The sequence below is a fragment of the Brassica napus genome, chromosome C1, assembly GCF_020379485.1.
Source record: "Brassica napus cultivar Da-Ae chromosome C1, Da-Ae, whole genome shotgun sequence".
NCBI classification, from domain to species: domain Eukaryota; kingdom Viridiplantae; phylum Streptophyta; class Magnoliopsida; order Brassicales; family Brassicaceae; genus Brassica; species Brassica napus.
In genome coordinates this window covers 26,139,410-26,161,530 of record NC_063444.1, presented here as the reverse complement: position 1 = coordinate 26,161,530, position 22,121 = coordinate 26,139,410, and the positions used below count along the sequence as shown (strand labels likewise).

The following is a 22,121-nucleotide window of genomic DNA, read 5'->3' as shown; positions in this document are numbered from 1 at the left end:
TTATGTTATTAAAAATTTATAACATTTTCATAATGGACTAAACTAGTTATCAATTTTCTGGAACAAGTTTATTATTTTTGGTGATAATACATGGCCCCAAAGTGTACTTGAGAAGTACCCAAAGAAGAAGGGAAAAATATTGTGATAGTTAGAAATCAACAAATGGGGCATAAGAAACTCTGGTGGTAGGAGAAAGAGAAGGACTTATGTCTAAAATCAAGTTTAAAACCTAATTCGGGTAAGTCTTTCTATATTTATTTTGTTTGTGTGTTTATATCCTGATAAACACAAAGATTGTGCAAGTATAACCTTATGTATCATTTCAACACCTAGCGCTGGGCTCCCTTTTTTGGGCGATTGTTCTCTCTCTATGGCTTAAAGGAAATTTTGTCTTTAAGGAAAGTAGGGCTTGAGTTTCGGGATTTTTTTCCTCTTCTGTTTGATAATAAACAGGAAATCTTTCGTTTTGGGTGGAAATATTTGAGTTTATTGTGTTTTTAGAGGCTTTGACTAGGGCTTTCATGTGTAGCCGTCTTTTCCTCTGAAGAACACGAAGAACAAAGTTTGGCGCTGGAGTGGTTATTGAGTTTTTTGAAGATGAATATTGACAAGGTGTTTGAATCCATGTCTTTAGAAGAGGAAGAGGTTCCTTTTAACCTCCCGGATCTCCAACAGTTTAGTGCTATTGAAAGAAACAAGATGAGCATTATGGGAAGAGTTCTAAACCCGGAGAAATAGAAGATCAGTGATCTTATTTTGGATATGCCTAGGAAGTGGCAAGTGTACGATAGGGTTCGTGGGATATCTTTATCCAAGACAACGTTCCAGTCTGTTTTTAAGTACGAACATGATTTGGAAGAAGTTATGAGGAGAAGAGTGTGGATTTTTAATGAGTGGAGCATCATCATTGATAGGTAGGTGGATGGAGCAACCTCCAGAAGATTATTTGAAGTATCTGCTGGTATGGGTTCGGATTCATAACATTCCAGTAAACCATTATACCAAAGAATCCATTACTTCCCTAGGAGATCTAGTTGGGGAAGTTGATGAAGTTGCTTTTGATCCAGACAAACCCCAAAGTCATGATTATGTAAGGGTTCGGGTTTTCTTTGATGTATCGAGGCCTGTGAGGAGATCCAAAGTGGTCAATCTACCTAGTGGTGGATCAGTAACAATCTGGTATGACTTTGAACGTCTGCAACGGCGGTGCTATAATTTCCAGAGGTTAACACACGAGAAGGACAAATGCCCCCTGCTAATTCAGGCGAGACGGGAAAAGGCAGCTGAGTAGAAACAGAGAATACAGAAAGAAAAACAGAGACTGGTGGTCACGATCCCGAGTGATGATCCGCTTTTTGGTGTATTGACTGATGAGCAGATTGGTGTTGATAAGGAAACAGGGCGCCTGAAAATCAATCCGGAGGTCTTACAAAACATGCGAGAATACATCTTAGCATCTGAAGGTGGGGAGAGAAGTGTTCGAAAAGAGAGGGTGAAAAAATATGTTCGACAGAAGACTATTTTGAGACTGGAACCTCCTCCTAAGATCACTACTGATGTTAACAAAGACAAGGGTATTGTTTTCAATGTTTCTGGCGCAGAGGAAGAGCAAAGGAAAACAGAGAAAAATGACTCAATTGATGGTATGAGAAACGCAAGTAGATTCACGCCAGGAGGAGTCAGAGAGTTTCAAGTGGCAGAATCTGGTTACAGTGGTTCATCTTGTCAGTCCTTTTTTGAATGTCCGACGGGTTTTAGCGCAGGGATGGTCAGTGCTAGATCTTCCGGATATCTTTTTCTAAAGGAATGGGAGGACGTAAAAGGCCTTCAAAGAGGATGAGAAAGTTTAAGACTAAGCCTTTGGGCCATCCTGCTCAAGATGTAGTGGATGATGGCGAAGAAAACAAGATCAGGGAATCAAAAAGACGGGCAGAAGAAGTGGCGGGAGTTTTTTGAGAATTGTAAGGCAAGCAAAATCAGAGGTGGTCCCAAATGGGGGACTACCGAATCAATAATGCTGATTCTGAGCTGGAATTGCCAAGGCTTGGGACGGTCTCAAGACTTGACAATTCCCCGTCTTAAGGAAATACGTAAAAAATATTTCCCAGAGATTTTGTTTTTGATGGAGACAAAGCAACAGAGAGTTTCGGTTACTGATATACAAGTTTCTTTAGGTTATGATAAAGTCTTTGCGGTGGAGCCTGATGGCTACAGTGGAGGTTTGGCCCTTCTTTGGAAAAAAGAGGTTAAGGTGGAAGTGAAGTTTGGAGATAAGAATTTAGCTGACTGTGTTGATCACATTCGAGATCTGAAGGCAGAGATTGGCAAGGCATTTAGAGAGGAAGAAGAATTTTGGCAGCAAAAATCCCGTGATAAATGGTTAGTGGTTGGGGATAACAATACGAGTTTTTTTCACGCCTCAGTGAAGTCAACTAGACAGAAGAACCAACTCTCCAAATTAACTGATGAAGAAGGACGTGAGGTTTCTTCCAATGAGCAGATGGGAAAGGTTGCTACCTTGTATTTTGACAAGCTGTTTGCATCTACGGAACCAGAAAATCTGGATAGATTTTTTCAGGGTTTCGAATCAAAATTTACAGAGGAGATGAATCGGAAACTCATTCGGGATGCAACAGAGAAGGAAGTCAGAGAATCCGTCTTTTCCATTAAAGCTTCGAGCGCTCCAGGGAATGATGGTTTGAATGGCCGTTTTTTCCAACAGTATTGGGGCATCTTAGGGAAGGAGGTAACAAGGGAAGTAATGGAATTTTTTTAAACCGGTTCTTTCCAGCCAGAACGGAACTTCACTCTTATAAGCCTGATACCGAAGATAACAGAGCCTACTGATATGGTGGACCTGAGACCCATAAGTTTATGCTCTGTTTTGTATAAAATAATCTCAAAAATCTTGGTAGCAAGACTGAAGCCATTACTGGAGGTTACTGTGTCACCCACTCAGTCGGCTTTCGTCCCTGAGCGTTTAATTTCTGATACCATTATTATTGCACACGAAATGGTGCATGGACTGCGAATTCATGATCGGGTTTCAAGAGAGTTCATGGCTATTAAGACTGATATGTCTAAAGCATTTGATCGCATAGAGTGGAATTATCTGGAGTCTTTATTGAAGTCTTTGGGGTTTCATGCAAAATTTTGTGATTGGGTCATGTTCTGTGTAAAGTCAGTCACCTACGCGGTTCTGATCAATGGTGAAGCCCAAGGTCTCATCGCTCCAAAGCGTGGTCTACGACAGAGAGACCCTTTGTCGCCCTTTTTGTTTGATCTGTGTACGGAAGGGCTTTCACATTTGTTACAAAAAGCAGAACATGATGGAGAGATTAGCGGGATCAGTTTCTCTGAGAATGGACCCTCTGTTCATCATTTGTTGTTTGCAGATGACTCTTTTCTTCTGCTTAAAGCCGATGAAGCTCAAGCCCGAGCGATGGTTAAGATCTTGAAAACATATGAGGAAGCGTCAGGACAGATGATAAACTTCAACAAATCAGCCATAACTTTTGGAAAGAAGGTAGCAGAACCCATGATTTTAAAGATTAAGGAGATCACTGGCATTATTGGTGAAGGAGGAACTGGAAAATATCTTGGACTACCCGAATATTTTAGTGGTTCCAAGGTTGAAATGCTTAACTATATCAAAGAAAAGATGACAGGGCGGTTCAATGGATGGTATAAAAGGTTCCTATCGGCTGGAGGGAAGGAGGTTCTGCTGAAATCTGTGGCTATGGCGATGCCTGTTTTTGCTATGTCATGTTTTAAGCTTTCGAAGATGACCTGTAAAAATCTAACCAGTGCAATGACCAACTTTTGGTGGAATGCCCAGGAAGGAAAGAAAAGAGATACATTGGGTCTCATGGGAGAGAATGTGTCTGGAAAAGAAGAATGGCGGCTTGGGTTTTCGGGATCTTGAAAAATTTAATCAGGTTCTACTAGCTAAACAAGGTTGGAGACTATTGATGGAACCGGACTCTCTCTGTGCTCGGGTTTTGCGTAGTCGATATTATCCAAATGGTGTTTTTATATCAGCGAATCTAGGGTCAAGGCTATCCTATGCATGGAGAAGCATACTGTTCGGTCGCGAGCTTCTGTCTAAGGGGTTAAGAAGATCAGTAGGCTCGGGTGAAAGCATTAATGTGTGGTTGGATACTTGGATTTTTGATAGTGAACCAAGAGCACCTATGAGGAAGCCGATTTTGTTCAACCTTGATCTAAGAGTATGTGACCTCCTTAATCCTCAAACAAGGACATGGGATCGTGGGAAGTTAGAAGAAAATTTCTTTCCAAAGGACATAGAGTTAATTTTGAAACTGAAACCAGCTGTTAATGAGGAGGACTCTTTTGAATGGGTCAATAATAGATGTGGAACCTACACAGTCAGATCGGGATACTGGTTGGCTTGTAACATTGATCAGTCAGAGGTGAGGAGAGAAGCGTTAACACAGCCATCAGTGAACGGTTTGAGGAGTGAGGTCTGGAAAGTTAACACTGTTCCGAAGATTAAAAAAATTTATGTGGAAAGCTTTATCCAATGCCTTAACTGTGGGTGAAAAGCTGATAGCACGAGGAATGAAAACTGATTCTAGATGCCAAAGGTGTGGGAGAGAAGATGAATCAATTAACCACGTTCTTTTCGAGTGTCCAGTAGCTCGGCTGGTTTGGGCACAGTCGGGATTTCCCTTTCCACGCAGTGGATTTGAGAACAGAAATTTGTTTGAGAATTTTGACTATTTGATGAGGATGGGAAAAAACAAATCCATCAGGGAGGAGTTAACTCGTGTGTTCCCTTGGATCTTATGGATAATTTGGAAAAACAAAAATGTTTTCTGTGTTGAAGGGAGAGAGTTCTCAGCTGATGAGACAGTTGCTAAAGCCCAAGATGATGCGAGACCATGGTTTGAGGCGCAAAAAGGGTTAAAAGAGGAACGAAGTTTGAGTAGTAGACAAAGAGAGGAACCTTGGAGAGCTCCGGCAACTGGTTTTATGAAATGTAATATCAGTGTGTCGTGGTCAAGAAAAAATCAAATGTCTGGGGCATCGTGGATAGTAAGAAACTGCAGAGGAGAGGTTGTGGTACATAGTAGAAGAGGTTTAGCCGGATTAGATCATCTGCAGAGGCAAAAGCTATTGGAATAGTGTGGGCAGCAGAGAGAATTGGGTCTCATCACTTGGAGAAGGTAATTTTTGAAACTGAGGCTTCTGAGATGGTAGGTGCAGCGAAAAGACTGAAAGCTTGGCCCTCTTTTAGAGCTTTTGGTGTGGAGATTCGTGAGGCTCTGAGCAGATGTAAAGATTGGGAGCGGTCAGCTGTGTCTAGAGTGGCAAATAAATGTGCTTTCCTGATTGCGAAGAGTGTAACATCAGAGCAGAGAGTACAATCGTATGTGGCCTCCGGTGCTCCATTTTGGCTGAAGGAAGTAATTGAAGTGGACAGATGTAGAGCTTTGATCGCGTAGTTCGTACAGTTATGGGGTTCTATCGTTTTTTAGTGGAATGTTATGGACAGAAGTCACAAGTAAGCTATGTGTTTGCTTGGGTTCTGTTTTTGTCTTTATTTCCTTGGCTTTGTAAGACTCAAGACCGTCTCTTTTAATACTAGCAATGAACTTTCAGTGAAAAAAAAAAACACAAATGTTGTGCATATGTTCAAGATAAAATAGAATTACGTGTGTATGCGTATATACAGGAAGGTTATGACCAGGCACGTCCCTTCTATAATGCAAAGAAAACATTTGCTTCGGGCCGTATAATATAAGCTTGAGGTTACTGATCCGAACCCTATTCTAATTAAATTCCCATTTCTTGTATTAAAACCAATAAAGCTGGTGGAAACGATTACAAACATTGAAGTGTTACAATGATACAAGTTGACGTGTATGTATGCATATTTGCTGTTCTCTCCTCAGGACCGGATAGCTCCGTCCTTGCAGAGGTAACACCATAAAGTTAAAACATGTCGGACAAGGAGGCCATTTGCTGCTTTTGCCATCTACATTGGAGCGTACCTCGAAGGAAGACCGAGTAGGAGACGAGAAAGGAGAAGTGGGAATAATAAAAGACCATAGGGACCAAAGCAAAAACAACTCAAGTATCAGCAGCTTCTGTGGTGGATGCTGAATGTGTTGGTTCAGCTTCTTCTGTGTTTTGTGCCTGTGCTGCCGTCTCCTTCTGCTGTTCAGCTAGACGGCTTATACGTTCAAGCAATTGAGCTGCTTTTCTTTTCCCTCTATCTGTCCCGTTTCCGGCTAAATCAATCAATGGACCCATGAGACCGAGTTTCTGTGCTTCGACCAGATGTTGTGGGTCAACAGAACAGAGGTGGACTAGAACCGCAGCAGCGTTCTCTCTGTTTCTAGGAGATCCAGTTCTGATAAACTCCACTAGACTCGGGACTGCGTCGGATGATCCTATGATTGCTTTCCCTTCGGGATGGCTCGAGAGAATCGCCAGAATGGCAAGCGCCTCATCGACCATTCCGCTTCCGGGCTCTGTTAAGAGTCTCGTCAATGTGGGAATCACTCCTGCGCGTATGGCCTTTCCTTTGTTTCCTTGATATATGCAGAGGTTGAAAAGTGCAGTAGCCGCGTCTTTCTTGCCTCTTTGTGTACCTTCATTGAGCAGTACAACGAGCGGTGGGATTGCTCCCAAGGCACCAATAGTCACTTTGTTCTCGTCAATCACGGAGAGACTGAAAAGTGTGGCCGCTGCATTCTCTCTAGCCTCCATGCTTCCTTTCTTGAGCACTTGAACTATACCAGGGATAGCTCCAGCAGAGACAATGGCTCCTTTGTTGTTCTCACATATGGAGAGGTTTAGAAGAGCTGTTACCGAATGTTCTTGGATACGAGAATCAGGAGTTGCGAGGAGGCCAACGAGAAGAGGTATGGCTCCAGCTTCAGCTATGGCCACACGGTTGTCTGCATTTCGTTTTGCGAGGAGGCGGATTTCTCCAGCTGCAGATCGTTGGTCCTCAGGGTTTCCGTAAGCCAGCCTCCACATAAGATCTTCGATCTTGTTTGCTTCTGCTGGGGAGGAAAAGGATGATACTTTCCTGGGCCTTAAACTGCTCGGAGGTTTTGGAGGCTCGATATCATTGGCCTCGCACCACTGAGCTATCAGACTTCGGAGAACATAGTTGGGTGTGAGGGTTGTGCTTGTTAGCGCCTGCTGTGTTTTTGGACATGTCGAATGCCCAGCTTCTATCCACTTGTCAATGCAGGTGCGTTCGTAGGTCTATTACACACAGAGGAGAACATGCTTCAATAATTAAATCTGAAAAGATTATAGAACCTAAAGAAATTTGAAGAAACTGCAACTTTACCTGCCCTGTTGAAACGATAACTGGATCTCTCATCATTTCCAGAGATATTGGACAGCGGAAATCATCAGGAATCACCGGTATCTTGTGACTCGCAGCCGTAGAAGTTTGCCCGTTGCTACTCGAGTTTACCCCAGCACTCTGGTCCTCGCTATTGTTAGTCTCTATCTGCACAAAATCCTTAATCAGCTTAAGTACCATTGCCATCTCCTCAATGCTTTCACCAGCATCTCCACCGCTCGAAGCAACCATTTCGTGCAGAGCCACTGATTCTTGAGCTAGGTCAGGAATCTCCATCAGATGTAACTTCTTAGCAACCCGCTGCAGGGTAGGTTGATAATCATCTACGTCACTGCTTTTGATGCACAGTGACTGAAGATCTTCATACAGTTCATCGTCTGATGCATCTACTCTTCCTTTGGCTCGCCGAAACTGGCTGAGAACTAACTCAACCTGCAAAAAAAAAAAAGAAAAAAAAAACGCCATCAAAATGTGCACATATCCGCTGAAGATCCTATTCTCTGTTATAGTACTTACCTGTTCTCTAACTTCATCGGAGATGTCAAGATCCTCATACGGAATCTTGCTCAAAGATTGCTCTAATTGAACTGAAACCTCCAGCAATTTACTTGTCACTTGTTCCCTCTCCATGACCTACAGACAGAGCAAGAAGATCTCTCATATCAAAATCAAACGTGATCAGAGCATAAAGCTTCCACAACTTCCCATAAATCAGATACATCATCAAGTCACAAAGCAGCTAAAACACAAAATCTAACATGCTCAAGCCTGATTCCTTCTCCACACTAATTTTCTGCAGTTGATTCAAGATATCTACCACACTAAAGCAGCTCACTCGATGGAAGAACAATTCCTTAAACTATATCATCAATCAGCTTCTACTTTCTAAGCACAGATCTAAAATCGAGAAAAAAATAGAGACGAACCAGATAAATCTTGCTCCCTTGGCTGCAGAATTTAAGATAATTCTTCGCCGAGGACATGGCTTCCTTCAAGGAGACCAACGTCTTCAACGTATCTTCATTGATCGGCTCGTTACTCTCTCTGATTTCCTCGAACATCGGAACAAGCAGCTTCAACCTCCTCGCCAGATTACTGCAGAGCTTCTTCACCGTTGTACGGTACTCGGAAACGGACGAAATCTCGTTCACTACATCAATTAAGCTCTGCGCAACCGCACCTTTCTCTTCCTCCATCGATTACGGATCCGATTCAACTTTATCCGAAGAAGAAAGAATAAATGTTTCCCGTTTGTGCCCAGATTTAGCTCGAAACAAAGAACGGATCCATTTGCACAAGTGCGAAAAGAGAGAGAAGACGAGGACTTTTCTCCCCAACGGCGTTCGCTTGGTCTCGTCGGCTCATACCAAGCTGTGCTCTTCTATCGGCTTAACCTCTAAACCGGAGTATTGGTTAACTCGACCACGAAGCCATTTTTTTCGGACCTGGAGTGGTTGTGATAACTTCTCTTTTCCTTGATCTACGGTAGAAAGTGATGTTTCGAAAACCGAACCGAACATCGACACGGTATTATAGCTGGATTAATGATCAGATCGGTTTAAACGATTTTAAGTTTTAATCTAAGTTTAAATTAACTAAATTAAGTAACTATACAAATATAAAATAATTTTATAAAACTTTATATCATTGTTAGAATCTAAAAATGATATAAAAATAAAATCAAAACTTCAAAAATAATATAAAATATAATGAAATCTTGTTTATTTAAATAGATACTAAAAATATTATGATCTTTTTGAAAGCTTTTTCAAATATGCAATCAATCTATATTTTAATTTGAATTTGAGAAACCGGTTTTCATATCAAATCGGATCACCGATTTTTAACGAGTTTGAACGGTTTTTGACCGGGTTTGCTGGTTTAAATCAAATCTGATTTTAGCACAATTCAGAACCGCTTAGATGAGCGAGCCACGGTCTAACCCGCTGATCCAGTTATCAAAACACTAGTAAAAAGCATTATACAGTATTTGTAATATCTATAGATTATCCACAAAATTTACAGTAACTAATAAAATAAATCAAATGATAAATTCAAGTGGTATAGTGAAAATATGTATACTCATACGTAATCATTAATTTGACAAATAATGTGGATCATAAAACTCATTCTAAGAATTTGGTAGTGATTGTATTTGTAGGGAAGAAAAAACTTGTGTGCACAAAATTCTTTGAACACAACGATGTTATCAAATTAAAATTAACAAAATAAATTGTATTGATGATAATCGGGTTACAAGATAAATGATCGAAACAAGGATGAAATTTAGGCTAAAAACGGACTAACAAAGTGAGGTCGATGTGTTTGATCGAGAGAGCTCGACGTCGAATAGTATGTGTGTGTGTATGCGGGACGGCTTGTCTCTTCTCTCGTTTTCTCCTCATTTTATAATAGTCGTTGCGCCAAATCTCCTTCTCTATCTATTCATTACGATCCCAAAGTTCTCTGGACGCCTTCTGTTATTGCACATATCGAAGGTCTACAACTACATGGCATATTCCATTGACTCGGTCTTATGGTCTTGCACTAGTTCAATGCAACCTCGAGGACCATCAACCTCCATATCCGTTTAACTCGAGACCGAGGCTAACCTCCTATCTGCTTTCCCTCCATGCTTTAAACAATATTCTAAGTTGATTCGGGATCTGGGTCCAACAATTGTCTCCCAATCCTTGAATAGGCTTGTCGCATTCTAAGGATTCTCCTCTCCGATTCTTGAAGATAAACGTGAAAAATTTTCTTTCTTGATGTCTTAACCGTCTTAGATATGATTCATATATTATTCCCCGCTAAAATCTCCTGATATCTTTATAAGAGGGGCAAAACTCCAAAATAGCATTTTTCTAAGTTTATGTCACAAAAATAGTTCTCAAAAACTAAAATGACCAAAATAGCATTTTATCTTTTGAAAAATTTAATTTTTTTTATTTTTCAAAATTTGAAATCTTATCCCAAAACCCCACTCCCCAACTCCAAACCCTAAAACCTAAACTCCAAACCCTAAACCCTAAACTCTAAACCCTAAACCCTAAACCCTAAATCCTAAACCCTAAAGCCTAAAGCCTAAACCCTAAATCCTAAACCCCACCCCTTAACTCTAAACCCTAAACCCTAAACTCCATCCCTAAACTCTAAATCCTAAACCCTAAACCCTAAACCCTAAATCCTAAACCCCACCCCTTAACTCTAAACCCTAATGTCTAAATTAATTTACCATTGGGGTATAAGTGTATATTTATCTCTTTTGATAAAACATTAAGTGTTATTTTGATCATTTTTATTCTTACATGCTATATTTGTGACAAAAACTATTTTAGTGCTATCCTAGTCATTTTCTCTTATAAGAGTTGAGTATAAATACAGCTAAGAATTGAGTAGAAATACAAATGTGTGCAAAGCAGATTGCTTGAAATTAATCCAAGATAATGTTATACTCCATGTGATGTCATATCCTTAATCTCGAGCTTTGATATGGCTACACTATCTACAAAATCAGTGTCATTCTTTGGGATTGTTTAACGTATATATTGTGACATAACATTCAAACCAATATCACAAACTCGATGAGAAAGTCTGATAGATAGTGTGAAGCCTATTAAATTTCAGAGTCCACAAATACGAAATGCTTTGTTTTACTTGACAGAAAGTAGTGATAATCCAATGCATAAAACTGAAGATGAGTCTCTTGCTGAGAGTGAATCACATGAAATTGGAGGGTTTGAATTCTTATTTGGAATTATTTTTTAGTACGACCTTCTTTGTGGTTTTAACATAGTAAGCAATATCTTACAATCAGAGGATATGGATATTAATGATGTTATTTCTCAACTAAAGGAGCTTGTGTCATTTCTCAAAGAATACAGAGAAACAAGTTTTGATCGAGAAAAACCTGAAGCTCGACGAATTTCAATTAGATGGAGATTGAAACTACATTTGTGTGAAGCCTAACCGTACTATAAAAGGAAAAGACATTTTGATTAAGATATCTAAAATGATGTTGGAAGTATGATATTACTTAGGGAGGAGGGTTATAGGGTGGACTACTTCATAAACATCATCTATCAAGATATTATTTCTGTTGAAACAAAATTTTAACAATTTCAAAGTTATGATTAAACTTTTGAAATTTTGTTTGATTTAAACAAGCTAAATTCAGCTAGTGATGATGAGCTGATGGAATTTTGTGTCAGGCGTGGAGGTTTTTTGAGACATGGTGAACATTCAGGTGTAAAGGGGAAGATTTATGTTCAGAGCTTATTTTTTTTAAGAATGTTCCTATCAGCAAAAGTTAAAAAGAGTTTCCGAGGTATTATACTCTTTTAAAGGAAAAGAGAATCTACTTTATATGAATATATGGAGTGATTATCGGCTATTGTTGAATTCTAGTTTATGTTGTCTCTGTGGAAAGACGTTTTTATAAGTTGAAGTTTATGAAAGTTCAACAATGATCTATTATGTCAAAGAAATGTTGAATGAGTTATCAATAAAATCTATTAAAAAGATATGGTTATGAAAATCTATTGAAAAGATATGAAAAGAAATGTTGAATGAGTTACTGTTGGGATCAAAATCGGATACCGCAAGATCTTGTTTTCTCATATGAAATTCGAATTGATCGTATAAAACGGCAACTGTTAACTAAACACCTTGAACTACCTCCATTATACGGCAAATTTGAACTTTTTTTGGAATCGACGTCGTTTCAGAAGCGCTCTTTCGATAAATCGTAAAAACGCTTAAGTCGGAAAACAGCCCGAAAGGGTACAGAACGCGGCTAAAAGCCCACTCATGATTTTATACGAAATCAAGCCAAATCGTTATGACGGTTTATCTTTTATTCTGCAGGAGAAGATAAATGTCAAGTTCGGAGGATAAATGTGAAGTTTCCAAAGATAAACACGAAGATCGAAGGAAAATGGAATAGTTCTGTGAAGCGATAAACTCGACCGAGGGCAGAAAGGGAAAGAGCAAACCGCCTCTAAGAGGAGTATATAAGAACGTCGAGGCTGAAGAGGCAGAGGGACATGAAAATTTCTACCCAGAGCAAACTTAGCAATTAGAGCATTAGGCAATATTTCCTTTTTGTTATCAAACTTCGATTCGATTAGGTTTAGCAGTCTTAAGTTACTTGAACTAGAGAACTCGCCAACAGCTCTTGAGAATTTTGCCGTCTTTAATCGTTCAAACACAAAGTCGAAATAACACCTCCTCTTGCTCTTTACTCATTCATATTTCGTATTTCGTATATTTTTTCGTTTGTTTACTATCCAGTTTGATTGGCGTGTGGTTTAACAAATATTCGGGACCTCTGGGAAAGTCAGGTTTTCTTATCCTTCCTAAATCAAAGGAAATCGACAGTGCGAATTTTGGTTCCCACAGTTTGGCGCTAGAAGGAGGGGAGGTACAGATCAATCTAACTCTCAGCCACCAATGCTCGATCAAACATGTCACCCGGAGATCTCAATAACCAACAAAATCATGACGGCAACACCGCCAACGACAACGCCGTCAACGATAACGTTGAGAATACTCCAGAAACGAATGTTACCATGGTTAACGCTAACGCAAACACCACAGCGTTCGAGGAAGTCGAGAATATGTTCTCGACTTTCGAAAAGAAGTCAACAGAACATAATAAGGTCATGAGTTTTCTCGCTAAACAGTTCGAAACCCTAACAGCAAGAACCAGGACCGTTCTTCCGCGTGGAACAACCCAAATCCACGGAAAAAGACTCGATTTTGCGACTCCTTTGGACCGGTCCGGCAACGCACAGGGGAAAACCGTCTGGACAAAATCTCGACGATATCACTCCTGCACCAACACGAAAAAACCCGGGAGATCTTCCCCCTATCGAGGAAGATAAAGAAGAAGGAGAAATCAAACGCGTCGATGGGGATTCTAGCAGTCAGTCCGAGCTCATAGACGAAGACGTAGACGTACACCCACGTCGCACAAGGAGCCGTGCGGCTCGATACGATTCCCAGTTCGACAACCCTATGATCGAAAAAGAAGAAGCCGTCTTCTGGGACAAACAGGAAGAACTGGCCGAGAAACAACCTCGAAGCACTCGCGGCAAACGCCGACAAGATAGGAAATCTGCTAGCAAAAACTTTGAGATTCGCAATCTCCGCGATCATCTCATGAAAACGGTAGCAGAAGTTAGAGCGGTGAAATCTCAGATCTATCACGCTACTAGCACCGCACCTTAGATCGATCTACTGCTCGAGGAGGCTCAAAAAATGCCCTTCACTACTCGCATCACCGAAACTAGGGTTTCGGATCCAAGAAAAGTCAAAGTGACACCATACGACGGTACAACCGATCCTAAGGCACACTTGCAGGCTTTCCAGATCGCGATGGGGAGAGCCAAGTTTAGAGAAAGCAAAAGAGATGCCGGCGAATGCCGCCTCTTCGTCGAGAACCTCCGAGGAACAGCATTCGAATGGTTCTCTCGCCTGAGGCGTAATTCCAACGGAAGTTTCCGCCAACTCGCCTCGGAGTTTTTCAAGCAGTACTCTATGTTCATAGATCGAGAAACCTCCGACGTCGACCTCTAGAGACTATCCCAGGGAGAGGACGAGTCTCTCCGCCACTTCATAAAACTGTTCAAGACCGTTAAGGATAGAGTCAGCGGAATAAGCGACAAAGTGGCCATAGATGCGCTCCGAAATACGCTCTGGTACAAGTCGAAGTTCAGGAAGTGGATAACTTTGGAGAAGCCGCGTACGATCCAGGATGCGCTCCACAAAGCCACAGACTACATAATCATCGAGGAGGAAACGAAGTTCTTGTCGCAAAAGCAAAAGCTGACAAAGACGTCGTCAAAGGATCCTGGGTCGGATCAAAAGTCGAAAAAGAAAAAACCCTCGAAACGACAAAAACGTCAATCGCGGGGAAGAAGAGACCCAAGGAGCACGTAACTACGCCATAAACTCCGGATCGGAGCAAGGCCGGACGACGGGGAACACATGGACCCGAAATCCAAATTAACACAAGAATGTCTTCTGCGACTTTCACCAGGCCCACGGCCACTCTACCGTTAACTGCAAAGTTCTCCGCGCAAGGTTCGCCGCAAAGCTGCTTTCGGGAGAACTTGCTGAAGTGTCCAGGGTAAAAGACCTCGTCCGCGATTGAGATGCTCCCCCCCCTCCCCCCCCCCCCCCCCCCCCCCCCCGAAAAAACGGAGAACTCTTCCCAAGGGAATTCCTAAGGGAACCAATCGGGAGAAAAACACAGAAGAAGGCAGGACAAGAAGGGTAACAACAATAGTCGCCGCATAGTGAACATGATCATCGCAATACTGCAGCGATACCGTCTCAGCCGTCAAAGCTTATTGGCGCAAGGCCGAGACGAACGCGAGCTTACTAACCTGGTTCGCACCCAGTGACATCCCGAAAGGAGCGATCACTTTCGATGAAAAAGTGGCTGGCGGGATTGGCCAGCCCCACTGCGATCCACTCGTGATTGATCTTGTGATAAGAGATTTCGAGGTCGCCAGGGTTCTCATCGATATGGGCAGCACTGTCAACATTATTTTCCGCGATACTCTCAAATGGATGAACGTCGAGTTAGGAGAAGTCGTACCATCGCCCAAGCCGCTAACTGACTTCTCAGGCACAACGTCAATGACTCTCGGTTCAATCAAACTGCCCGTTGTGGCGAAAGAAGTCACCAAGATCGTCGACTTCACGGTCGTCGACCACCCGGCCATTTACAATGTCATTATGGGCACACCTTGGCTAAACGTCATGAAGGCAGTCCCGTCGACTTATCACTTAGGCATCAAATTCCCGACTCATAACGCAATCGCCGCGATCTGGGGATGGCGGAAACAGTCAAGACGTTGCTTCCTGGCCGAACACAAGCTAAGACAAATCATGACCACCGCAATGGTGAAGCCCAAACGGGCGAAGCTAACTCAGGCACCAACGGGAAACGCTTCGGAAGAAGACGATCCAGAATCGTCAACTCAAGCAACAACCAAAAACTAACCAGTTTCAGAGCCCAACGCTTCTACCCAACAGGAGGAGACAAACCTGGTAGAAGAAGTCGATCCTGCAACTAACGGGATCGACGCAATCCCAGCAGCCGAGTAAACACACTCGCACAAAAAGCAGAACTACGAGATGGCTTGATCCTCGAAAGGGGTACGTAGGTAGCTCGTCAAAGGACGAGTTCAGCTATCCCCCCTCTTAAAAAGGGAGGGGGGGGGGTGAGTACATATAAGAATACTCGTATATTCCCGCATTCTAAAATATTTGCCTTGTACTCAATATTTTTTGAAACTTTTTCAGCAGTAAAGACTTCATTAAAATCTCGCAAAATCTCTCTTATCTCAAGAAACATCTTGTTATACTTTCGGAAAACATCCCTATACGAGCAAAACGATAATCGTACGAACCCAAAAATGGAAACTCACGAAAAAAATCGTCCTACCTCAAAATGGATCAACTCCAAACTAGCTTATCCAACAAAGAAATTTCGTCACATTGACTAAGGCATCGCCGGAATCAACAGATTCCGCAAACCACAAAAACTCCTTCACAAACATATCTCGGCCGTACCGTCGATTCTGACTCCCGACCAGAACACAATACCTCAGTCTCAGATCCTCAAAACATTACTAACACAAAGTATGTTTTCGAAAAAATAAGCGAGACGTTGCCTAGATCTTCGAGAACATGCTCTCAGTCCATTCGCGACTATAAATTACAAACGCTCGTCGATTGGGCCCGCCGAGCGCTTTTACATCCATCCTAAGGATATCCTCTTACATCCGACTAGGATAAATAGCGCGCTATAAAAAAATCCAAAATTTTGGACATCACTTTCGGGAGACTTAAATATTGTCCCCGGAGAGATGCTCGATTCCTACAATACAAGTCACGTAAGCCGAGAACATATCACGAACTTTAAAGCGGGACAGAATGAGGTCGAAAACGATATAGGAAACGTAAGTTAAAGTAGTCATCGCATCCCCTAAAGTCGTGATTAGACCTAGGTCTTGCCCTAAACCCAGCACACTGGTCTCTAACGTCTCAAGACATGATATAAAAAAGATACGAGATCCTGAAAGAATGTTTCTTTGTCCGCATCTAAACGCTCTCAAAACTTTGAGAACTTCTCAAACATCTCGGTCGAGCAATGAACAGGACAATCCACAAAAAGGGGTGAGGGGAAAGATGACAACTCGAATCCTTCCCCCTACACTTAACAAAAATCCAAACATTCTTGAAAAACTATTTTATAAAAAGCATGACTCGTACAAAAGTCGGTAAACGGCAGGGATTCAAAGCCACACATGGCCAGTCCCCCTATACGAAACACAGCCACACCTGGCCGGAAATAAACATATTACAAGACAAGGGAAAACTATCCCAATAAGTCACAAAAAATCTTACGATCAATCGTCGAGATTAAAGTACCCAGCCATCGACCTCCCAATCGAGTAGTCGTTGACATCAAGGGGAGCCGTCGTCTGGTTCACTTCGACCGTCTCATCAGGGGCTCCCGTCTCGGCTTCCACCATGTCGGGAGAAACAGGAATCGGATCCCATTGCAACCAAATCCTCTCCATGTATGAGGAATCGCAAAATTCATGTCTCTCTCGTTCATATGCTTAGTTTGCCTTGCATACTCGACATCGAACGAATATTTAGGATCTTGCGTAAGCTACAATCCGTCCATGGTACCATGGCACTCGCGATAATACCCGAGAACCTTATAACTCCCCTTAAACTCCCGAAACTCGCACGAGAACCTGTCACGACGGTTCTTCATAACTTTAGAGACCTCTCTCTCTCTTTCCTCGCCTATAGGCGCGACGAACCTCCGTCGCAGCGGACCCTCTCTCACGACGAAAAGAACACTCCAATTCATCTTTCAGACGGGCGATCTCCTTATCGGCCATCTCGGCCCTGAATTGAGCCATGCAAACCTCCTGGTTGCTCGTGTCAAGGGCTCGGTTCATCATGAGGAGGCCCTGCGAAAACTCTCGAAGTCAAGAAAAGTTTGGCCATAAAAAATGCTCAAGGACAAAAACTTAACCCATTGACCATCCTCGACGTCTTGGTGAACTTCGGCACTTCGCTGGATCCGCCTTCGGCCGGAGGAAAGTCAAAATCGAGCAAGCCGTCAAGATTAATCTGCTCACCACCACTTCCACCTGCTTCACTGTTGAGATAGTTTCTAAGTATGTTGTCAAGAAAGCACTGTCCGTCGGCCACGTCATCATCAATGATAACGTGTTTGTCTTTGCGGGACCTAGACTTTTCTGTCCTCGCTCGAACCTCACACATGACGAACCCATCCATGCTTGACTCCGACCCTTCCTCAACCGGCAAGTCCGGCTGAAACTGAGAATGGTGAAGAGCAACGGCGCGACGAACCCGCTTCGGGGTAAACATGGCCCAAAAGGATGGACCTCCACGGAGTAAGTCTCGGGCGATGCCAAGACCTCCAGATTCGGAGGAAGAGAATTAATATCTGCAAAACGAAAAACAAGCACGTAAGATCGAACATCATCAAAATCAAAACTAGCGGACACTCAATCGGGAATACCTTTCCGACCCCATCTAGTCCTGAAGATGGGAATGCCTTTCGCTTCCACAGATGCATCGTTGACGCGGACAAAGAAGAAGTGTTCTTTCCAATCGTGGTTGTTTGACACGAACTCCGTTATGATCGTCATGTTCGGCCGAAGCCTCAGTTGAACTATGGCTGAATTTCCCCAGGGCTTCAGCATGGCTTCAAGGTGGTCAACGTCAAGGGTCATACTCAGTTCGTAACTCAACACCAAAATCCCGACGATGTGCTGCAAACCGCACGGGTTGATCTGGCTGATCGACAACTTGAATCGGTCGAAAAGCCGCACGATGACTTCCGGGATGGGAAACCATTGGTGGCACTGAATCAGGTACGCCTCATAGCATGTGAAATAGCCTTCAGGCGGAGACCCGGCGACTTCCCCAGTTTCTGGGAGATGAAACTCGACTAACTCCGGAACTCTGCAGAAACTCCGAATGGCAGCGAGCCCATTCGGACAGCTCTTGCTCGGACAACCATCCATAGGGTTAGCACGAAACAGTGGAAAATCCCACGTCCCGGGTGATACACCCTAAATTAGGGAAGGATCACTCAGCCGGACTTAAGGATATGAACTCGCCAAAAAGGGAGAACTGATGGATTGAATGGTGACACAAGAGTGGCGGAAAGTCTCTTGATACTAACAGACTTCAGTTGTTGCTTGATATGACGCACAAGTCCAACAAAAGAAGGCTTTCTATCTGTTGCTTGATATGACGCACAAGTCCAACGGAATAGAGAAGTTTGCTTGGAGCTAACCACACCAAGAAACAAGAAGGGTTCTACAAAGAACAAAGGAGATAAAGTCAATAAAAGGGAAAAAAAGTTATCTTATTCATGGAATGAGATTACATATTTATAGTAGCAATGGTCAAAGAAAGACATAACGAAATTGTGGAAAACTAGAAATTTAGAAAACACAAACAAAGACTAAGACTAAAGACTTTTGTAGAACTGAGAAGTTGAATTTTGACTAGTCTTTGAAGAACTCTTGGCAAGCCACGACCATGAATTATTTGTTGACTCCCTCTTGGTATTCTTGATGAGAATGGGCTTGAAATGGACTGAGGAAAGGGCTAGTCGAATTTGGAAAGAAACAAACCCATATTGCACTTTTTATGAACTTTTCCTTGGGCTGAACAAGGCCCATTTCGCCCAGCAGCTAAACCAGCTCCATCTTCAGTGTCACTTAGCTCACTCAGATCCAAATTAGTGTCACTTTGCTCATCCAGCTCCAAAGTAGTGTCACTTACCTCATCCAGCTCCAAAGTAGTGTCACTTAGCTCACTCAGCTCATCCAGCTTATCTACTCTCACTTCAGCTAGTTTTAGATCAGTATGCTCGCCATTAATCCATCATGGTTTGTCCTTTGTTGAAGAAACATCTATCTCAGCCATGATCACATCATCCTGGCCCGGGTCTACGATCTGAGGTGCATCATTCCATCCCTCTTGAAAAGGATTTGACCTCAAATCCATTTTTCATGTATCAAAAGGAAATGAATCAGACAAAAAGAATTTAAAAAACATGTAAAACTTAGTGAAGGAAAATTTTGGAAAGAAACTTCCTTGGAGTTTTGATGTCATTTTCCTCGAGTACATGCATCTCCAAATCTCAGACTGATAAACACGGCCTATGCTTATGTTCCTGACACTTCTTGGAGACTGAACATGTTTATCCTGGACACTCAAAACAAAAACTAGAATACTAGGATCATATGTGCAAGACATGTACTTGTTCAAATACGAAATCAAAGTTTCTTTCCCTTGGACATGTAGCACAAGTTTAAGCCTTTCAAAATTCACATCAAAGTAAGCATTACAGACCAGAATGGCATCAAGGCACAAAATAATATTGAACATTTTCAAAACGTGTCTATCTTTCTCAAAATCAGAACACAAAAGAGTAAGGTCGGATTGAGAATCACTTATCAAAGGCTCAATATGTTTTTCAAAGAATGTGTTGTAAACCACAATATCATCAAAGCTCAAAACAACACAATTATTCAGCAATGATCTCAACACATGCCAAGGTCCATCAGTTTCAAAACACAAAATATCAAGCTTCAAAACATAATCACAAAAATCGGTTTCAACTCTAGGTGATTTCTGTTCCAGCAAAGTCTTAAATATCATTAGTTCGTCCAAGGCACAAGTGGATGAACACAAATCACCAGTGATCAGTTCATGTTTATAAAAACTCATATCAAAGCCATTTTCTTTGAAGACAAATGAATCAAACTATTTTCTAGAACAGAAAACAGGTCGTTGCAAACCAAGCTCTAATGACTTTTCAAGATGATCAAAACCCTTGCTATATTTCAAAAACTGATCAAAACTCAAAACAAGATCAGAGTGGATGTTATTGCCATTTTGAAAACGTTTTTGATCAGAAAGTTTATCAAGTTCAAACACTTGAAAAGAGTTAATCATGTTTTCAAAAATAGAGTTTGAAACACGAAATTCTTTAACTTTGTCAAAGCCAAAACGTTTCACATCTTCAGAACTGATCTTAACAAACATTCCAGGCAGAGAATCAATCAAATCAAGTTTCTCATAGTGCTCTTTAATGTCTGCGGACAAAGGCGTAGGAGTTGTGCCTGGATCAAAGCAAAGTTGATTCTCCATGATGATGGACGTGACGCTTAGTGCTTTCTCATCAAAGGTTGGACCAAAATCGTCGTCCAAGTGATCGTCTTCCTCGTCAAAGATGGGACATAGATCAGCGTCCATGGGTCTCCTGGTGCCAAGAAGCGATCCTTGATGTTGGTAGTCGAATGGCTCTTCCTCAAAATCATGTGAAGACAAAATAAAACTACTTGGATGCTCTGGTTCAAAACAGGTTAGTCCATTAGTTTCTTCATCATCAAACACAAGATCAGATTCTGAAAAAGGAAGTTTACAATTATCCTCACAAATCATCAAATTTTCTATCAGCTCTTCATCATATTCATCAAAAATTGGTAAAGAATCTGAAAAATCTTTTAGATCTTCAAGGTTGTTTTCAGACTTACCTTTGGGTTTTTCACTGATGATTAAGGATGGTTCAGCTACAGGTGCACGTGTGGTTGTGCTCTTTTTTTGGATCTTCCTGACGTCCTTGAGGGCTTTCACCACTCCCTCCACAAGGTTGTCACAAAACTATCGGACTTCAAACTGACTGAAAATCCTTCTTTGATCAGCTTCAAACATCTTAACCTGAAAATTCTCAACACAAAAGGCTAACAAATAAAAATAATCCTCACACTCTCAAGTGTTTATCCTCACCCACACAAGTTTTTCTCTCGGAAGTTTTAGTGGTCACACAAGAGTCTCCTCTCAAAGTTCTAAGAGAACAAATCAAGTAATCCGATGGCTTTTCCAAGCAAACAATGGATGAAAAGAGATAGAGAGATAAGAAATCTGATTTGTCAAATTCGTATTAACCACTCCAAGGCTGGATTTCTCCTCAGCCAGCAAGATTTCTTTTCCATCACCTAGCCAAATAAATCAAACTTTTGTTTCTCTTCTTTTTTTTTCTTGATAGATCTTTTTTTTTTTACAGAAGAATGGCGATAGTTAAGGTAGTGGCCCGGATTTGAGATAGAAAGATGAAGAAGAAGTGTTTAGAAATGGAAGATGAATAGATAGTACCGGTTGAGTGGCTCTGATACAACTTGATACGCTCTAAATTAGGGAAGGATCACTCAGCCGGACTTATGGATATGAACTCGCCAAAAAGGGAGAAATGATGGATTGAATGGTGACACAAGAGGGGCGGAAAGTCTCTTGATACTACCAGACTTTAGTTGTTGCTTGATATGACGCACAAGTCCAACAAAAGAAGGGTTTATATCTGTTGCTTGATATGACTCATAAGTCCAACGGAATAGAGAAGTTTGCTTGGAGCTAACCACACCAAGAAACAAGAAGTGTTCTACAAAGAACAAAGGAGATAAACTCAATAAAAGGGAAAAAGGTTATCTTATTCATGGAATGAGATTACATATTTATAGCAGCAATGGTCAAACAAAGACATAAAGAAATTGTGGAAAACTAGAAATTTAGAAAACACAAACAAAGACTAAGACTAAAGACTTTTGTAGAACCGAGAAGTTGAATTTTGACTAGTCTTTGAAGAACTCTTGGAAAGCCACGACCATGAATTATTTGTTGACTCCCTCTT

At 41.7% G+C, this 22,121-nt stretch overlaps 3 protein-coding genes across 3 annotated transcripts; 1 reads left to right on the top strand and 2 right to left on the bottom strand.

Moving 5' to 3' along the window:
• The first annotated feature begins 922 nt into the window (after positions 1–922).
• On the top strand, positions 923–1,840 carry LOC106373464. The gene is made up of 2 exons (XM_013813634.1): positions 923–1,168; positions 1,379–1,840. The coding sequence occupies exons 1-2, from the start codon at positions 923–925 to the stop codon at positions 1,838–1,840; spliced, it is 708 nt and encodes a 235-aa protein (XP_013669088.1).
• A 3,956-nt stretch (positions 1,841–5,796) lies between these two features.
• LOC106413135 (U-box domain-containing protein 13) lies at positions 5,797–8,736 on the bottom strand. Its single transcript, XM_048744594.1, has 4 exons — positions 8,278–8,736; positions 7,868–7,984; positions 7,334–7,783; positions 5,797–7,245 (listed from the first exon to the last, which is right to left on the bottom strand). The coding sequence occupies exons 1-4, from the start codon at positions 8,545–8,547 to the stop codon at positions 6,097–6,099; spliced, it is 1,986 nt and encodes a 661-aa protein (XP_048600551.1). The 5' UTR covers positions 8,548–8,736; the 3' UTR covers positions 5,797–6,096.
• Positions 8,737–17,401: 8,665 nt separating this feature from the next.
• On the bottom strand, positions 17,402–18,441 carry LOC111203063 (meiosis-specific protein ASY2-like). Its single transcript, XM_022696460.1, has 2 exons — positions 17,934–18,441; positions 17,402–17,829 (listed from the first exon to the last, which is right to left on the bottom strand). The coding sequence occupies exons 1-2, from the start codon at positions 18,439–18,441 to the stop codon at positions 17,402–17,404; spliced, it is 936 nt and encodes a 311-aa protein (XP_022552181.1).
• Positions 18,442–22,121: the final 3,680 nt, after the last annotated feature.

What these genes read in the sequence shown, in the direction of transcription:
- LOC106373464 (XM_013813634.1), top strand. Translation starts at nt 923, where the DNA reads ATGGAGCAACCTCCAGAAGATTATTTGAAGTATCTGCTGGTATGGGTT. An exon ending in ATCTACCTAGTGGTGGATCA is followed by an intron (nt 1,169 to 1,378) that starts GTAACAATCTGG and finishes ACTGATGAGCAG; the next exon opens with ATTGGTGTTGATAAGGAAAC.
- LOC106413135 (XM_048744594.1), bottom strand. Translation starts at nt 8,547, where the DNA reads ATGGAGGAAGAGAAAGGTGCGGTTGCGCAGAGCTTAATTGATGTAGTG. An exon ending in AAGGGAGCAAGATTTATCTG is followed by an intron (nt 7,985 to 8,277) that starts GTTCGTCTCTAT and finishes CTCTGTCTGTAG; the next exon opens with GTCATGGAGAGGGAACAAGT. An exon ending in CCGATGAAGTTAGAGAACAG is followed by an intron (nt 7,784 to 7,867) that starts GTAAGTACTATA and finishes TTTTTTTTGCAG; the next exon opens with GTTGAGTTAGTTCTCAGCCA.
- LOC111203063 (XM_022696460.1), bottom strand. Translation starts at nt 18,441, where the DNA reads ATGGATGGTTGTCCGAGCAAGAGCTGTCCGAATGGGCTCGCTGCCATT. An exon ending in GACTAGATGGGGTCGGAAAG is followed by an intron (nt 17,830 to 17,933) that starts GTATTCCCGATT and finishes CCGAATCTGGAG; the next exon opens with GTCTTGGCATCGCCCGAGAC.